The following is a 13,270-nucleotide window of genomic DNA, read 5'->3' as shown; positions in this document are numbered from 1 at the left end:
CGGTCGCTGGCGTTCGAAGCTTCCTTACCGCGAGCCGGCATTCCACCACCAACGCGCGCACGCTACTCGCGCACATATCTATTCGTAACGCGTTCGTAATTAGCTAGAGACTAGTGCGGGAAGCTCTTCGCAGCCTGCTCGCCAGCGCTGAGTGATGTACGGAAACAGCGGCGCCCTAGTCGGAGTTCTGAAGGTCCGGACGGCACGCGCAAACACGCGTTCGCATTTAGTCGGTCTTGATTCGCTTCTAGCCGTAAGAAAAAGCGGCCTCGGGAAATATCTTCGGCTGCCGCAGATTATAACCGTCATTCGTCACCCGCCGCTTTACTTTATAGTTTTATGTTTTCAACAATAATTAAACCTCTCGAGAAGAAACATTTCTCACAGACGAGAGAAAGGAGCAGACAGCACAGAGGGGAGGAGAGCATGAGAGAGAGCAGAGAGCAGAAGAGAGGCCAGAGGTGTAGGAGGAGAGAGAGAAGATGAGATGAGAGAGCAGATGAGAGAGAAGAGCAGGACCGAGATAGAGCGATGAGAGATGGCAGAGGTGTAAGGGAGAGAGAGAGAGAGAGAGACGAGACGAGATGAGAAGGACTGAGAGAGAGAAATAGAGAGATGCAGGAGAGATGAGGAGAGCAGGAGCAGAGAGCCAGAAGCGGGGAGGGGAGGAGATATAGCAAAGACAGATAGTACAGGCCAGTATAGACAGACAGAACGCCCGGCCGGTACGCGATCGGACGGCACGACGGCACGGAACGGACGGACGGACAGACGGACGGACGGACTGCACGGACGGACGGGTCTGGACGGACGGCACGGGACGGATAGGAAAAAGAAAGAAAGATAGCATAGCACTAGATTAGTATAGGTAGATAGATAAGCCTACGATAATAAATAGATAAATAAATAGATAGATAGCATAGATAGATAGATAGATAGATAGATAATAGATAGATCGCATTATGATAGATAGATAGATAGCATAATAGATAGCATGGATAGATAGATCAGCATGAAATAGATAAATTAAATAAATAATAAATAAATTAGATAATGATAGCATAATATAGATAGTATGGTAGAGTAGATAGATATGATAGATAATAGCATAGCCATAGATAGATTAGATTAGATAGATAGATTAGCATTAGCATTAAATAGATAAATTGGGAAAGCGTGGAGACGTGCGAAAGAAAACAGCTGAAAGGCCAGATTATGGCAGGAAGAACATAACAGAGAGTGGCGTAGAGAGCAGACGCAGCGGGAAGAAAGAAAAATGGAGGAAGACACGGGAAAGACAAGAAGCGGATCACGAGAAGAAATAAAGCAAAAAGAGATGAGATACTAGAGGGCGGAGAGCGACCTGAGAGAGGGAGACGAGAAGAGGGGCGGAGAGTTATTAGAGAAACAAATAGAAGATGCCAGAACAGATGAGACCGAGCTGGCCAGAGAGCAGAGAGAGAGAGACCGAGTGAGAGAATCGAGAGAGAGAGACTACCCTATGCTGACAGACGAGAGAGAGAGAGACGATGGAGCGGGTGGGGGTGTCGAGAAAGTGAACTCCCTCGCGCGGCTGATTCTGTGTTTTTCCCGTGAGCGCCTGTTTCTACTGATTGTCGACCTCTAATTTTCGATTGAGAGCCTCGTTAGCCGAATTTACGGCAGTACTTTATAGCCAATAACGGTATTATGAGAGAGAAATTAGAGGACAACTAAGCAATACCCGATTGATCTTGTTTAGCCACGGTCGTGGGGGGATGGATAGAATGATCAGACCGACTTAGCGCCGATAAGCCGGCAGCGGTGAAGCGACGAGGGAAGACTGTGGCGTGTTGCGTCCGTGAGTGATGAGAGCAGCTGGGCTAGGGAAAATGAGAGAAGGAGCATATATATATATATATTATATACACGTGTGTGTGCGTGTGTGCAGTGCGTGATCTCTGCCGTTGCGTGCCATGCGTGTGTGTGCTGTTGTCGTGTGTGTGTGTGCTGTGTGTGTGTGTGTTGTGAAAAAGAAAAAATGCAAAGAGAGGGAGAGAGATAGGACAGGCTGAGAAAGTGAGGAGAGAGAAGGGGAGGGGAAGCGGGCGAAGTTGCTAACAATATATATACCACTCCCCTGCCTCGAGGATAAGCAAGATGTTCATGCGAACCGATGGATTGAGTATTTTGTTTCGTCAGTAGGCTTCAGCCCTTCGCTCAACATGGCTCAGCAAAGGAAGGCTTCCCACAAGTACCAACATAAAGATCCGATTAAAATTGTTGCGAATCCGGTCGCTCATTTAACAATTGACATCATATACAATCCATTAACGTCGAATTGAATACAAGGTTAAATTTCCTTAAAATATTGTAAACGGTACTCATAATTATAATATATCATACAATAAACAATATTTTGAGACGCGATATGATTTAGAGCTGAAACTGCATTGTGGAGCCACCTGGTGGCAAGAAATAACTATTTCGGAACCATAGGGCTAGCATGTTTTATTTCGTCACCGCGGTCAGATATGATGTAGATAGATACATTGCTCGTGCAGCAAGTACATGCAATCACTGCGCATTGTCGCCCAAAGTTGGTAACTCCTCAACTGCCTTCACGTCTACTGCAAGTAATTCAGCCACGACTACCTTTATGCGATTTTCTTAATGTAAAATTCATTAATTTACGATTATTAAAATATCTAATACATAATGATAAGCAATCGTACTAGTATTACACTATCTAATACATATTTTACCATTTTTATCCGTCTAAACACATGGTATTGGTGTAATAATCTACGTCGCTAGACTACATTGATTGTATAAATCAGTCATATACCAACATTTAACACGAGAAAAATGTGTAGCAACTAACAGTACGCAAAAAAGAAAGCCCTGGCATCATTATTTGCACACGGTATTTCCCATCGCCTGCTTTATAAAGGGTCACATAATTCACGTTTAGTTTTAAAACGGAAATTTGTGCACGTGCTCGAATTTTAACATCTACATAATCATGCTGTCTACTATATCCCGCGTTCCGATAAGGTAATGGAGTTAGACAGGGCTTGTCAAACCTATTGAGAGTAAGACCAAATAGCAGGTTGTAAACGTGTTATGTAAAGATACATAATGAATTCGGAAGCTAACATAACAAATGTCTAATCACCTGTTTAGCTGAGCTACCACAACAGACAACAACACATACGACATATCAGGGGCTGAAGGTTCTTTGGCTAGGATCTTTATCTCTATCTCTATCTCTATCTCTATCTCTAGCTCACTCACTCACTCACTAACTCGGTCACTCACTCACTCACTCACTCACTCACTCACTCACTCACTCACTCACTCACTCACTCACTCACTCACTCACTCACTCACTCATCACTCACTCACTCACTCACTCACTCACTCACTCACTCACTCACTCACTCACTCACTCACTCACTCACTCACTCACTCATTCACTCACTCACTCACTCACTCACTCACTCACTCACTCACTTACTTACTCACACACTCACTCACTCACTCACTCACTCACTCACTCACTCACTCACTCACTCACTCACTCACTCACTCACTCACGCATATGCTGCTCCACTAAGTCACCCTATGCGAGTTTGCTATCTCATCTATGGTAAATCTCCGTACGCCCACTGATCCATCCTACTGTCTTCTACATATAATCGCCATGGTAACAGATTGTTTGTATCAGCACGGCCTCGTGTATCTTCGAGCCCCTTTAGAGCATCTGTTACCCCGTACAAATTTTTATCCCGCATCAAACTAGTCCGGGCCTGAGTAGTTTCGGACTAGGAGATCTTCCCGTGTGACTGTCAGCCTAAGACACATCGTCGCACTGTGCTTCGTCGGTCTTGCAGAGTCTGTAAGGAGTGTGGAGGTAGACCTCCTCTGTCTTTAGCGGCAGTGGATGCTGTAGGTAGTGGTAGATGAGTTCGTTTACTGACGCGTGTAGACACGACTGTACTAGTCCGTACCGCTAAAAAGGTCGAGAAAATGCAAAAGTTCTGTCACTGATGTGGTGCCGTAGACGTATATATACGTGCTAAATTCAATATTTACATATCATAATAAACAAAGAATTACACCCTGGTCAATACTATACACAAACGAGACGCGAGCACACGCAGGCAAGCACACACACGCGCTCGCGGTCGCGGTCGCGCACGCACACGCACACACTATATGTAATAATATATCACATAAAAGTCAATTAGATGCTGATAACAACTCACATCACTGGGTTCTGTTGAGTGTAATATGTGCCATTTGCGTAGTCTGCCTCTGGCATTCACAAGAAGAGTCTACAAGAGACAACAAATATATATACGAACTTGTGTATAAAAATAACCAATAATGGTAATTGTCTTTCGCTGGGTGTGCGTCAGCATTCGTTACTCGTTTGTCGAGCGCGCTAGACCAACGCTATGCATTCGTTGTCATTCGCTGTGGGCGTCGGGATTTTTGTGCATGCAGAAAATTGTGCGCGGAGCTCGACGCATGAATTTACACGCCAGAAGGATGCCAGACACGCGCAGAGCGCGCTGGACCAACGCCAGACCCACGCGGAGCACACGCTGGGTATTCGTTGTATTTTCGTCGGCTGAGGTGTAGCGAACACCTAGCGCGCACCTAGCGCACACCTAGCATGCTTCTAACGCATGTCCAGCGAACATGCAGCGAATATGGGCGTGCTGAACGAGTGCTGAACGAGTTTCTAGCGCGCCCAGCGGTCTTCTAGCGTGTTCCTAGCGTGTACACAGCGTGTAGCCATGGGGTATATAAACGGGTCCCGCCCCCACCTCCTCATCATCACTTCTCCTCCGACCCTCATGGGTGATGACAGAGGTTCCTGCTGATCGTGTCTAGAAGAACAACCTCAGAAGATGGAGGATTCCGACAGGCTGCAATCGCGGTTCTCCAACATCAGCAGAACCTCATGGAACTGGCACTTCACCAAGTCCATGTCATCAGAAGAAGGAGAAAGAGAAGAGGTTAACGGAGGTTCTGGGTCCGACCGTGGATCGGTAGGCGACGACAGTTTGGCCTGTATGACCAGCTACTTGTTGAACTTTGTAACGAAGACCAGGCAGCCTTCAAGAACTTTATGCGGATGCTCCCCGAGATGTTCGACGAGCTGCTAACCAGAGTGGGTCCGAGGATCACCAAGCAGAATACAACCTACAGCGAGGCCCTCGACCATGACCTGAAGCTTGCCCTCACTCTGCGGCATCTTGCCTCTGGGACCAAGTATCACTCAATGTCCTATGGGTGGAAGGCGCCTCACAACACCATATCCCGGCTCATCCCAGAAGTGTGTCAAGCCATCATCGATGAGTACAAGGATGAGGTGATGAAGTGTCCCACCACTCCTGAGGAATAGCGTGCCATATCTGACAAGTTCATGGAGAGGTGGAACTTCTCTCATACATGTGGTGCACTTGATGACAAGCACGTCAACTGCAAGTGTCCTCCAAACAGTGGTTCCCTATACTACAACTACAAAGGATTTTACTCCGTTGTCCGCATGGCGCTCGTGAATGCTGATTACAAGTTTATCTGGGCAGGCATCGGCGGTATGGGATCAGCATCAGACGCTCAGATCTACAATGCCTCTGAGCTAAATAAATGCGTTGAGGATGGTAGTCTAGGCTTCTCTGATCACGATCCTCTTCCCAACGAAAACCAGGATGTGCCCTACTTCTTCGTCGGCGACGATGCCTTCGCCCTACGACCCAACATGATGAAGCCGTACAGCCTCCGGGGTATGACGCGGCAGGAGCGCATCTTGAACTACCGGCTTTCCCGAGCCAGAAGGGTCGTAGAAAATGCTTTTGGCATCCTGGCCAACCGTTTCCAAGTTTTCTTGAGCACGATGCATCAGCAGCCCGAGACCGTCAAGCTCACTGTCACAGCATGCATAACCGCTGCCGTTCGCTGGCTGTGCGTTGAATGCGGGGTGCATGCGCGGACCAACCGTTCCAACCGTACCAACCCGGCCGCACCACCGCTGCTTGTGACAACAAGGACTATAGCACTAGAGCTATTGTATTGTATTTATTGTATTGTACTGTATTGTATTGCATTGCATTGCATTGCAATGCATTGCATTGCATTGCATTGCATTGCATTGCATTGCATTGCATTGCATTGCATTGCATTGCATTGTATTGTATTGTATTGTCCATTGTATTGTATTCAGTATTGTATTGCGGGTTTGTGTTATGTCATGTTGTGTGCAGCGTGGACGACTGGCGATGTGCCTCGCGCGGGTGCTCCGCAACCATGAAGGCTCCATTCTGCCGGATAGCCTGCATGGTGCGCGTGGAATCCTCCTTATCATCGGTAGGAAAGTACGCTGCATCGTAGAACTCGTACGTATCGTCTTGCATCGTATACGTCGCAGTCTCGTATGTGTTATCGTCGTCGTCACACTGCCCAATACACACATACATGTTAATATATTATAATATAATACTATATATATATAATATAGAGAGGAAGAGAGAGAGCGATGAGACGAGGAGAGAGAAAATAGCATAGATAAGATAATAAATAAATAAATAAAAAGTAAATATAGATAGATAAGGATGATAGATGGATGATGGATGGTGATGGATGGATGGATGCGATGGAGGATGGATGGATGGATGGATGGTGGATGGATGGATGGATGGGATGGAGGGCATGGATGGATGGATGGCATGGATGGATGATGGATGGTGGTGGATGGATGGATGGATGGATTGATGGACTGGATGGATGGAGGATGGATGGATGGATGGATGGATGGATGGATTGCAGATGCGATGGATGGATGGATGGCATGGATGGATGGTATGGATGGTGGATGGATGGCATGGGATGGAATGGATGGGATGGATGGATGGATGGATGCGATGTGATGGCATGGATCGCTGCATGGTGGATGATGTGATGGATGGATGGCATGGATGGATGGATGGATGGAATGGATGGATGGATGGATGGATGGATGGATGGATGGATGGATGAGATGCGTATTGGATGGATGCATGGATGGATGGATGGATGGGATGGATGGATGATGGATGGATGGATGGATGAGGATGGATGGTGGATTGTACGATATGGATGGCAGGATGGATTATGATGATGGATGGATGGATGGATGATGGATGGATGGACTGGATTGGATGGCATGGTGATGGATGGGATGGAATAGTGATGGATAATGGATGGGATGGATGAGGATGGATTGATGGAGGATGGGATGGATGGATGGATGGATGGATGGATGGATGATCCGATGATGGATGTATGGACTGGATGGAATGGTGGATGGTGCGATGGATGGATGGATGGTGGAATGGATGTCATGGATGGATGATGGAGAGATGGATGGATGATGGAATGGAGGATGGATGATGGATGGCATGGATGGATGATGAGATGGATGTATGGATGGAAAATGTGGATGGATGGATGGATGCGATGATGGATGGCTGATGGATGATGGCAGGATGGATTGGAGTGGATGGATGGATGGAATGATGGCATGGATGGATGATGGATGGATGGATGGTGGATGGATGGATGGATGGCTGGAGTGGATGGATGATGGATGGATGGTGATGGATGGATTGGATGGCATGTGATGGATGATGGGCATGGATGGATGGATGGATGGATGGATGGATGGCATGATGGATGGATGGATTGGGATGGATGGATGGATGGATGGATGGATGACTGGATGATGGATGGATGGATTGGATGGATGGTATGGATGGTGGATGGATGGATGGATGGATGCGCATGGATGGATGGTGGATGGATGGCATGGATGGACTGCGATGGATGGATGGATGGTGATGATGGATGAATGGATGGATGGATGGATTGATGGAGCGATGGATGGATGGATGGTAATGGATGGATGGATGGATGGCATGATGGATGGATGGATGATGGATGGATGGATGGTGATGGCAGTGGATTGGAGTATGGATGGAGGATGGATGGATGGATGGATGATGGAATGGATGGATGGATGGATTGGATAGCGATAGTAGATAGATAGATAGATAGATAGATAAGGATGAGGATGGATGAGGATGAGATAAGATTATGATAGATAGATAGACTATAGATAGATGTGATGGATGGATGGATGAGGATAGATAGATAAAAATAGATAGTAATATGATAGATAAATCGAGTAGATAGATAAATAGATAGATAGATAGATAGGAGTAGCCTAGTATAGATGATAGATAGATAGTCTGATAGCAATAAGTATTAGATAGATAGATAGATAGATATAATAGATAGATAGCATTAGATAGATAGATAGATAGATAGATAAATATAGATAGATAGATAGATAGATTAGATGATAGATAGAAGAGATAGATAGATAGATTTAATAAAAATAGACGATAGATAGATACTAGACGATAGATAAGATAATAGAATAGTATAGATTATAGATAGATAGATAGAAATAGAGTAGATAGTATAGATAGATAGATAGGATAGATAGATAGATAGATAGATAGATAGATTAGATAAATAGATAGATAGTAAATAGATAGATAGATAGATAGATAGATAGATAGATGATAGCATAGATAAGAGATAGAAGATAGATTAGATAATAGAGAGATAGATAGATAGAATAGATAGCATAGATAGATAGAGAGATTATATAGGAGGAGATAGATAGATAGATAGCATAAATAAATAGCATAGATAGATAGCATAGATAGAATAGATTAGATAGATAGATAGATACATAGATAGATAGATAAATAGATAATAAGAGAGATAGATAGATAAGATAGCATGGATAGATAGATAGATATCATTAGATAGATAGATAGATAAATAGATAAATAGATAGATAGATAGATAGATAGACAGATAGATAGATAGATAAATAGATAGACAGATAAATAGATAGATAGATAGATAGATAGATAGATAGCTGTTTAGCTTGCGCGCCGGTTGTTATATACCTGTTGTTTCTGAGTCTCTGAGACAGGTGAATCCTCTGAGACAAGTGAATCTTTAGAGATAGGTAAGTCGTCCGTGACAGGGGAGTCCTCTGAGGATGTTTCGATAGTGCTCATTCCTTCTGGTCTCGCTCTGCGGATAAAGTAATCAAGTTGAAACGACGCTGATGCAAGGATATACACCGCGACCTTCGTGTATAGCATCGAGAAATGGGCCGGACTCACATAAACGTGATGGAGACGCTAACTAGTATGTTATTTCTCTGGTTGCCATTGCCGCACGCACAATAGCGAGCTGCGATCCTTGACACGTTTTTTTCCTGCTATGTATTACGATTAGTCCCGATGTTTTCCGAGAATATTTCCCAGCTATTAAGATTGCCTGCAACGAACTCCCAGATATTCTTAAACGTCGGGCGATATTCCCTGAGCACTTTACTAAAACGACTAGCTACTTGCGACACGAGTACCAAAGGATTTAGTGAATTCAATGGTCGCATCCAGCTGAGCATGTGGCAAATATGATAAAACTTAACTGTCGTCATGGATTTTTGAGAGAAAAATAAAAGTTTAATACATTCACATAATCCTAAAATACGTGTAAATCATGATGTAAGCAACAGTGAAACACTCCTATCACAGCCACATACGCTGCGTGTTGAATGGGAGCTTAGCCCTCCCTTGTCATTACTCAGCTATAAGGCGCGAAATGCTGCTACCCCTAGAAATGCGCTCAGTTCACCCTAATAATGCTATTCCTATTTGCTAATTCCTATCATTTCTAACCACAAGTGCACAATCCATGTGCTTACCCGCCTTACTAAAACGCCTGCCTCCCACAGTTCCCATCAGCTAACCCTGAATTTACGCTAACGTTATATATTATATCGACGATAGACCCCTACCTGTGTTGCTTCTGGCGACTCATCAGCGCCATGCTCAGACGGGAAGCAATGTCGCTGTCTTCCTCCAACTCAGACGGCAGACGTTTCGTGCGTACCGTCGCACGCGGCTCCTCGCGCGTGGGTATCGGTGGTGGTTTGCGAGACAGACACGATGCCCCGCTGCGTGGGCGAGGAATGGGATGGAACGCTCCGGGGAGAGCCTCCTGCTTGTCAGGAAGCCATGCGGTGTCGGCAGGGTCGGTCACGTGGACACCGGAAGTAGCGGACGTGGCGCCCTCTTCTGAATTCACGACGGTGAGGTAGAGTCCTTCTGCAAGCAGTTTTTTTTATTGTGTAATCAGTTCATCGGATTTCATAGTAATATTAAAAGTTATTTTATTTTATGATAAATTAATGATGATATAAACTAGAGGCTAATGGGTTATTTACACGGATTTATCGTAAGTTATCATTTTACACCAGCGTCTGAATGAACAAGAAATTTTGTCTAAATTTTCGACTGACTGAGCAAAGCAAGGACCTTCTATTTACACAAGTCAAGCAATGATACGTGCACTAGCCTGGGTTCTTAGTGCATGATTGACACATAGATGTGTACCTAGGTTCTCATCCTGAAATGGGTTGGTATCAGCTCGTGGTCTCATCATCCAAGGCGGCCTAGATGTAGTAGGATACCCTTTAGCGATGTCTTCAGAGGCAGAAGAAGGAGAAGGAGATCTCCGGGGCGGTAACGCTGGTCGCAGCCCGCCTGCGTTTGTATCAGATGTACATTATCAGATGTATAACAGACGTAGATGTAGATGTTTGTATCAGATGTACATTATCAGATGTATAACAGACGTAGATGTAGATGTTTGTATCAGATGTACATTATCAGATGTATAACAGACGTAGATGTAGATGTTTGTATCAGATCTACATTACGCATGACGTTATGGTGTTACAGACGCAGATGAAACAACAGGTGCCGTTATCGGCTAGTATAAATTTCAATGTCGAAAAACTATAAACATTTTATACTACACGCAGACGCAAATCAGACACCAGACACACCATCATACCTTAGAAACTTGCTTTCATTTCAACGTCATAACAATCACCGTCATTGGATATGTCACCATAAACGAATGTGTACTCTTTTGCGACTGGATAGCCCGTGGGACTGTGGTGGCGCGATGTTGGCGCCATACGATACTACTACTACTACTACTACTATACCGCTATACGAGTATGGTCAATTTATAAAGATTTGAAGCACTCACTTTGATTCGGCTGTGTCGTCATCGATAGTACGTCATAACCTATGCTGTCGTCATCGCTGTCTTCTGTAACAATGCAGAATATTGTGTGTCACGTGTAAGGAGACTCTTGATGGGCACGCGTGTGGTAAGGTAAGGTAAGGGTTCATCGATGCTCCGCCACAAGAGAGGGACAAACACAGCGAGAAGAGGGGGGGGAGAAAGAGAAAGAAAGAAAGAGGAAGGACACTCAGAGAGATGGCGAGTACAATGGAGACAGAGCAAGAGAGAGATCGAAAGAGAGAGAGAGAGAGAAAGCGAATAAAAAGAGAAAGGGTAAGAAATAGGGAAAACGAACGAGGGTGAGAGAGAGCGAGATCGAGAGATGGACGCAGGGCGCGAGTGAGAAGCCGAGAGAGAGAGAGAGAGAGAGAGAGAGAGAGAGAGGCGCGGCAGGCAAGTTTCTCTCACCGCGTGAATCGTCCCTCCTGTCTCTCCAGATCAACTCTAGCGGTCTTAGATACGCATCGTCGAGTGTGTCGTAGACTGACTCCTCCAGCTCATCGAACTCTATGTTCTGTTGCTCAGTATCGGTGGATCTGTGAGCCACAGATCGTAGCGGCAACGGGAGAGCTACCGAGTTTACAACCGACTGAGTACTGCGAGAGACTGTGGATGCTTCCGTAGACCCTACCGTCCTGTAGGAGATCGTAGAATAAATAAAATATAGTTAACACTGCGCTATCTTTTATTGAACGAAGTCATTAGAGACTATAATGGGATATTTTTTATTTATCGTTAATAGCAACTATACAATGGAATTGCCTCGGTAGAAACTTTTTATACGATCTGCACGTAATAATGTCACAATCATGAAAGGAAATTGAAGTAATTTCACAGAGTGACTGTTTCGCCGCGCCTTATCAATATAAGATGCTTACGTCGTCATATCATCCACGGCATACTGGCTATGAATTCTTTTAATTTCATTTCTAATATGCAACATCCACGTCTGAAAACATGAGAAAAATACCAAATGTATGCATTCTTAAGGTAGCAAGCGAAGGACCATCGTCTAACAAAATGTTCACTCTTGCGTTTGAAGTAAATTTCAAAATAATTTTACATCACATATCTATATATAGGTCTAGCATCAGGAGTAATATAATAAGGGATTATAAAACAGGCCTATTTAAGATACCATTTATTCTCTTGATCCTGCTAACTTAATTATCAATAGCTTGAATAACTACTAGATATATATCTGTGGTTAAAACAATCTGTGTGTGCAATGAGGGCCGTAGCGTACGGGGCAAGGAGGGCAGCTGCCAAGATTTTTATAAAGAAGCCGATGAATGTGAATAATACTAAAATAAGTATAAATTATGCGTGAATTTCTCCCTCCCGCATCCACCTCCTGCCACCAACGAACGTTGACTGGCAGATGTAACCCTCTCCCTTCACTACAAGTCACACTACTAATAATACCAATTATATTACCAAGTCATAATATAGCTTGCTGAAAGGGAGAGAGAATGGGAGACTGAGGAAATTCGGCAAGGAAGATAGCTGGGGGCGGTAGAAGAAGAAGGAGGCTAAGCGAGGAACAAGGGAGGCAAGGGGAAGGACGCAAGGGCATAAAGTAGGTGTTTTGTACCCTACATGCTAAGGCGCTCTCCTAATTATAAACACATGTCAACTGATAAAAGTTTATTAGGGAAATCTATGCTGAGATATCCCATAACCATTTTAAATGTATATTCATCACAAAATATAACTCCTCTGGTGAGATATTGCGCATGCGCTAACACACTAACTTAGCCAGATTGTGTACTGGCTAGTATACCCAGCCGGGAGCTTACATGCAAGGTCTTCCCCCTATTCCTTAAATGATGTCTACTGATAGAATGTTATTATATAAATCTATGCTAGGATAACTCCTCTTTATTTTAAATGCATAATCTTTGCAAAATACGATTGCTCTCGGGAGATATTGCGCATGCGTGCGCGCCGTGTTAGGCGTGTAATGCCGTCTGAGACAAACTTTATAATATAGCTTGCTGAGGGAGAGAGGGGATGGGAGACTGAGGAAATGCGGCAGTGAAGATAGCTGGGG

The 13,270-nt window shown here is 44.5% G+C and overlaps 1 protein-coding gene across 1 annotated transcript in view; it reads right to left on the bottom strand.

Annotated features, from left to right (window-relative positions):
- Positions 1-3,554: 3,554 nt before the first annotated feature.
- Positions 3,555-13,270, bottom strand: part of LOC106808270 — a 15,884-nt gene continuing 6,168 nt past the window's right edge. Inside the window, exons 4-12 of the mRNA XM_014810906.1 lie at positions 12,096-12,166; positions 11,626-11,852; positions 11,179-11,241; positions 10,515-10,664; positions 9,917-10,226; positions 9,015-9,144; positions 6,270-6,449; positions 4,251-4,321; positions 3,555-3,994 (exon numbers count right to left, since the gene is read on the bottom strand). Of these exons, the coding sequence (XP_014666392.1) occupies positions 4,307-4,321; positions 6,270-6,449; positions 9,015-9,144; positions 9,917-10,226; positions 10,515-10,664; positions 11,179-11,241; positions 11,626-11,852; positions 12,096-12,166 (1,146 nt within the window). The 3' untranslated portion in view covers positions 3,555-3,994; positions 4,251-4,306. The remainder of the gene's footprint in view (positions 3,995-4,250; positions 4,322-6,269; positions 6,450-9,014; positions 9,145-9,916; positions 10,227-10,514; positions 10,665-11,178; positions 11,242-11,625; positions 11,853-12,095; positions 12,167-13,270) is intronic.

Source organism: Priapulus caudatus, unplaced genomic scaffold (genome assembly GCF_000485595.1).
Source record: "Priapulus caudatus unplaced genomic scaffold, Priapulus_caudatus-5.0.1 Scaffold264, whole genome shotgun sequence".
NCBI classification, from domain to species: Eukaryota; Metazoa; Priapulida; class Priapulimorpha; order Priapulimorphida; family Priapulidae; genus Priapulus; species Priapulus caudatus.
The sequence above is the reverse complement of the archived record's forward strand: the minus strand, read 5'-3'. Positions and strand labels throughout refer to the sequence as shown.